The sequence below is a fragment of the Micromys minutus genome, assembly GCF_963924665.1.
Source record: "Micromys minutus genome assembly, chromosome: 20".
In the NCBI taxonomy this organism is placed as follows: domain Eukaryota; kingdom Metazoa; phylum Chordata; class Mammalia; order Rodentia; family Muridae; genus Micromys; species Micromys minutus.
This window is the reverse complement of record NC_137955.1, coordinates 24,868,011-24,874,010: the sequence shown is the minus strand read 5'-3', so window position 1 is coordinate 24,874,010 and position 6,000 is coordinate 24,868,011. Positions and strand designations below refer to the sequence as shown.

The 6,000-nt window shown below is 41.5% G+C and overlaps 1 protein-coding gene across 3 annotated transcripts in view; it reads left to right on the top strand.

Annotated features, from left to right (window-relative positions):
* The first annotated feature begins 359 nt into the window (after positions 1–359).
* The window catches only part of WDR70 (WD repeat domain 70), a 208,137-nt gene continuing 202,496 nt past the window's right edge, over positions 360–6,000 (top strand). For all 3 annotated transcript variants that reach the window (XM_080933536.1, XM_080933535.1, XM_080933537.1), the window contains exons 1-3: positions 360–432; positions 526–591; positions 5,393–5,476. In XM_080933536.1, the coding sequence (XP_080789662.1) occupies positions 408–432; positions 526–591; positions 5,393–5,476 (175 nt within the window). In that variant the 5' untranslated portion in view covers positions 360–407. The remainder of the gene's footprint in view (positions 433–525; positions 592–5,392; positions 5,477–6,000) is intronic.

The following is a 6,000-nucleotide window of genomic DNA, read 5'->3' as shown; positions in this document are numbered from 1 at the left end:
TTCTTGCTGAGAGCTTCTACTTCTAAATCTGAGTCCAGTCAAAAATAAGTCTTTAAGAGGAACAAATAAATAGACCTTGAATCTCAAATAAAATAAAATAAAGTTGTTCAATTAAAAAAAGTAGCAGGCAAATTACAAGATACTGTTGACTTCTCCTTAGAAGTATGGGAAGACTTTGCTTGAGGACGCATCTGAAACAATCAAAAACTTTTAGGGAACTCCTTGAACTGGGACGCGTACTGTTCCGCGCGTTTCCTCCGCACCGCTAGGGGGCGAGTGTCCGAATGCCTGCCTTCCCAAGCAGCCCGGTCTCTCTTGGCGACGCGGTCTCGGTGACGACACTTCCTGTTAGACTTGCCGGCAGACGCGCGCTGCTGCATCTCCGGAGGCTGTGGTCTGCGGCAGTCATGGAGCTCTCGGGGCCCAGCGAAGGTGGGTTCGGCGGGGCCAGCCGGGGTGGAGGGCCGTGCTGGGCAGCCGGAGCGGCGCGCTGACTGGCCGCCTGTCTTTTCTTTCTTGCTACAGTGACAGGCGCAGACACGGCGGGACCCGACCCTCAGCTCGCGGTCACCATGGGCTTCACAGGATTCGGTGAGTGACTGCCCCGGGCAGAGCCCAGCCTGACTTTGCAGAGGGCTTACGAGTGAATGTTGGCAGAGCTGCCACTTTTGACCGGCGCCTGCTACCCTGCCAAATCCGAATAGCTCCGGTCCCATTTAAATCATTTAGACCAGTTCAGGTGACAGTTGGAAACCTTGACTGAAAGGGATTACTATCGTGATCCAGTCTGAGCAGAACATTTATTGGTAGCCATTAGATAATATTGTGGTTATTGAGTTTCTTCCTCACTTCTATCTTAGTGTATCTTCTAGTCATGGCCAGTTATTAGGTGATTGAAAAAAAAAACAGTTTCAAAAGACGCAATCATCTTTAATATTAGTGCTAGCAAACATCAAATTTCTTTTGGGAACAAATGTCCCTCTGTTGTATCCATTTGTTCATTCTTTATTCATCTACTTTCTGTCTTCTAGGATTCTAGGTAATGAGTTCATAAAAGGGTAGTTAATTACTTTTATTTTTTTATTTCTTCTTTTTCATCCTGCTCCTTTTCTTTTTTCTCCTCCTCCCCCTTTTTAGGCAGTTTTTCTTTGTGTAACAGTCCTGGGTCTCCTGGAACTCACTCTATAGACTAGGATGGCGCTCGAACTCATAGAGATCCACTTGCGTCTACCTCCCAAAGGGCCGGGATTAAAGGCCCGAGGCGCACCGCCCGGAGGATTTCTTATTTTTTTTTAAAGATGAATGTATATAAAGTTATACTCATGAGTGGGAGTTTTGCCTCTATGTCTGTGCAGCATATACCTGCAGTACCCACGGAGGCCAGAAGAGGTCACTGGCTCCCGTGGAATTAGAGTTAAGATGGTTGTAAGCCATCCTGTGGGTCCTGGGAACTAAATCCATGTCCTCTGCAAGAGCAATAATGTGCTTAACCTGTGAATCATCTTTCCAGCCCCTCTTTCTACCTTCAGAATGTTAGGACAATTACAAAGAAAAAGAAGTCAAAGCTTCAAATTCAATCCGTTTTTCAGATTTCCTGGTGCACATTATAATTTAATATCATACTTTTGAGTAAACCTTGTTCTTAAAGACAGTATTTGCAGATTTTCATGTATTGTATTTTTCCAAAATAATGATTTTATTTTTGGTAGTTGTGGGACTCCATAGGGCTTCCTGCATACTAAATACCTGTCCCATTACCGAGATGTATTGTTAGCTCAAAACTTGATTTATCTTAGTATCCAGAGAACTTGTTTAACTTAAATTTTTTCCCTACATAATTTTATTTTTTGTTTTGTTGAAAGAGTTGTTAAAAACTTTAATAACTTGATACCTTCATCAATAATTGACTGGCTGGGGCAGGTTTCAAGTTTGAAGCTAGCCTGGGCTATATAGGTAGATTGTCCCTCCCCCCACCTTTTTTTTGTTATTTATTTGTTAAAACAGGGCCTCACATAAGCCCAGGTTTGCCTTAAACTTCATAGGTAGTTAAGGATAACCATTTGCTTCTGATTCTTTTGCCTTTTAATTCCTTAGTCCTGGGATTTTATGGTATACTATGCACCTGGTTAGATACTGTCTTTTTGTTGTTGGTTAGAAAAGCCCCAAAAATTAGAAAACAAGACTCCTTGGATATCTTATTTAAGAGTAGGAGGAATGGATAGTCAATGATTATGTTATTAGATGAATTTTTTTCTTTTTCTAGCGTTGTTTATGTATATACATCATAGCTCATTAGTAGATCAATTTAAGGATACCCATATTTGTTTGTTTGTTTGTTTTGAAACAAGGTTTCTCTGTGTAGCCCTGACTATTCTGGAAGTGCTCTGTAGATCAGGCTGTAGATTCAAGTGCTCTGGGATTGGTGTGTGCTACCACACCACCACCTGACTCATACTGGGTTTTTAAGATATTTTGTAATATTTTGTTTACTTAATAGTTTCATTCATATATACAATGTGTCTTGATCATCTTTGGCCTCTTCCCTTGCACTCCCTGAGACTTCTGTTTTTGGCCTCCTCTTTCACTCAGTACTCAGTAGTGCTGCCTGCCTTTATGTGCCTCCTGTAGCCATTAGCTGTGAATAGGTCTTTAATTGGGGGCGGAGCCTTATGAGTCCCTTCCCTGTCCATATTGGAATTGTTGACCGGCTTCTTCCTGTGCAGGTCTTCTAGCCACTGTGCAGTAGTTCTAGCTACTGTCAGTTCATGACAGGACACTTTTTCCTGTCTTCTGGCCTGTATTTTCTTTCCACACCCTCTTCTATGTGTTTTAAACTTCGCAGGGGTTGATACAGATGCTTCGTTTATGACAGCATTTAGCAGTTCCTATTCAAAGTGCTTTGACCAGTTATGAATCTAGATAACTGTCGACCACTGCAGAGAAAATTTTCTCTGGCTGAAGGTGAAAGCAGTGCTAATCTGTGGGTGTACACATAAATATTTAGAAGCAGGTTAACACAGTGACACTGTGAGCTCCTCAGTCATAGGCTTGACTCGGTTCAGTATGAGTTTCCTTCTGTGGATCAGGCTTCAGATCCAATCAGAAGAGCTGGTTACTCTGATAGCCTCCCTGCTTCTGTTTCAGCAGTGGGCACATCTTGTCTGGCAGGTCAGCTCTGTGGCATGCAGAGTCTGCAGCTGGGTAAGTCTGTTGATGACTTTTCTCCCCCACTGTCCTGCCTGGCATTTATAGCACTTTGAAAAGTGAGCCAGCTGGGAGGAGTTTCCAGGTCAGTTCCAGCTCGCTTTCTCTAGGTGTTATAGCCACAGTGAGCTAAGTAATGGCAATAGCTTATGCTGTTTTGGTAGTCTCTGGGACCTCCTGGCATTGAGGTTTGCATGTAACTATGTCTTCTAGGGAAAGCATTGTCTACAGTGCAGAATATTTCTGTTCAAACTCCTTTAAAAATATATTTAAAAATGAGTTTCCCGTGACTGGAGAGATGGCCCATTGATGAGGAGCACTGGCTCCTTTACAGAGACCCTGAGTTTAATTCCCTCCCAGAGGATTACAACCAGCTGTAACTCCAGTTCCAACATCCAACATCTTCTGGGACCTGTGGACACCAGGCACACACATGGTTCATATACACGCATGCAAGCAAAACACTTATTCTCAAAATAAAACTGAATCTTAAAAATTAGGCTTTTTTGGACATCCTTAGTTTTAGTTAACCTACTCGAAACTGCCTTTTCTCCTCAATTCCCTTCCTCCCATTCCCACTTAAGCTTGTTAACTCTGTGTCCCTACCACTTTGTATTGTATGTGTTCTGTCTCTCCCTTCCAGTAACACCCTTCCCTCTGAAGTAGGGCAGGTTCTAAGGCTGTGAACATAGCTATGGGAATCAGGCCTGGTTCTACAGCTCCACCTCTCACATTTGCTGATTGCTTCTTTGAGAACTTTATACTCTATTTAGGATAGTGTACTAAAAATAGTTACCAGTTGTGTATATATTTTAAGTGCTTCTGTAACAAATCACTATAAATGTAGCATTTTAAAACAAAAAGGATTATGGAATTAGTCCAATGTAAGCTCTTGCCTAGCAAGCAAAAGGCTCTGGGTTCCACTCACTGGTCCAAAAAATAAAACGACCCCCTAGATTTATTTTCTGCTAGTTCTGTATGCTATCAGCTTGTGTGGCTGTGTTGATTTCCCTATTCTAGAAGTCAGAGCTGGAATCAGGTGTAAACATACATTTTCTAATCTGTCATGTTTAGAGTGAGGGTGTTAGTTCAATGAACAACACAGTTCTTGGTAGTAGACTGAAGTATCTCTTTGCTGTCTGGCTATTTTTTAAGTCCTTCAAATACCTTTAATTCTTATGTATGTCTCATGATCATGATAAAAGTCAGCCACAGTACTTTTATTCCTTCTTAGACTTTGAATTCCTTGATGTTCTACACCTTTGACTTAAGGGCTTTGAATAGAATTGCTAAATAACCAGGATGATCTTTGTTTTATTAATTTTTACATAAATCTTCTTGAATGAGGGTCTTATTTATCCCAGGCTCACCTTGAACTTGCTGCACAGACATGGGTGATCTTGAACTTTAGGTGATTTTGCTTCTGTATTCTGAGTGCTGAGAGTGTAGGCAAGTGTATTCAGTGCTGCGGCTCAGACCCTGGGCCCTGTGATACTAGAGGGCCCTCTCTGACTGCTGCATCTGAGTCAGGCCGTCTGTTTGAAGTCTGCATCCTTTTTCTGTCTGAGGAGTTGCTTTGTTACCTGTTGGGATTCTAAGAATCAAAGCATGAACATTTTTCATTTTCCCTGACAGATCAGTGCTGTTTCATGATGTAGACATCTAGCTGAGCTAGAGGAGGATGAGACAGTTGGATGGCTAGTGTTAGGTTCACAGTCCTGCTTTTTAAAATCTGGAATTTGTATGTTTTGAACATTTTATTAGTGTTCAGAAGTTTTGGATTTTGGCTCTGTTTTGCTGGATACCTGTAATAATCTCAGGATTTGGGAGACTGAGGCAGCAGGGTTATGAATTCAAGGCTAAGAAAACAAAGACTAAAAAAACCACCAACAAAAACAGTTTTGAATTTTTATTTTGAATTAGGGATGCTACTACGCTAGTAATATCTGTATGTAAATATTCCAAAATAAAAAATAACAGCACCACCTCTTAATACTTGAAACATTTCTGGTCCAAGCATTTTGGGTAACAGTGGACGTGCGTATTTTACACCTTTCTGTTTGTCACTGTCTTGGAAGCGTGCTGTCACGTAGACACTTTGAGTGGTGATCCGTCAGTAGAGCTGGAGCACCTAAAGCTCTGGCCAGCTCATTGAAGGTGCTCACAGTGATGTTTGCTCTGCTTCCAGGGAAGAAAGCGCGCACATTTGACTTGGAGGCCATGTTTGAGCAAACTCGAAGGACAGCGGTGGAAAGGAGCCGGAAAACCCTGGGTAAGCAGCACAGGTATTTCCCTCTCTTGGCTTCAGTGTCGTATGAACATTATACAGTTATACTTACAGTGATAAAGCAGGAAAAAATTCCAGAAGTGTTTTTATTTACAAACACCCATCTTTAAATCAGAATCGCTAAGAGAGTTGTAATTGCTGGTTCCTTCTGAAAAGAATTTAAAGTATTTATTTTCCTTTTTAAACATGACAAAACTTGTATTTTATTTGGATAGAGAAGGTCTGTATACCAGAATCTTGTAAAAGTATGGTATATTGGGGCTGGAGAGTTAGATCAGTGGTCAGGAGCTCTGGGGTTAAGCTATAATATCCACATGGGTGCCCAGAGGCCCTGGTGTTCTTCTTGGGACTCTGTGGTCAGTAGGCACATGTAATGCACAGACAAAAGGTGGGGCAAAATACCCACTCACATAAAATTTAAACAACAAAAATGTTTACTTTATGAACAAACAAGGATCCATTATTAAAATTTCTAGGAAGCAGAATTAGCAGTTTCTTTATTATTTTCC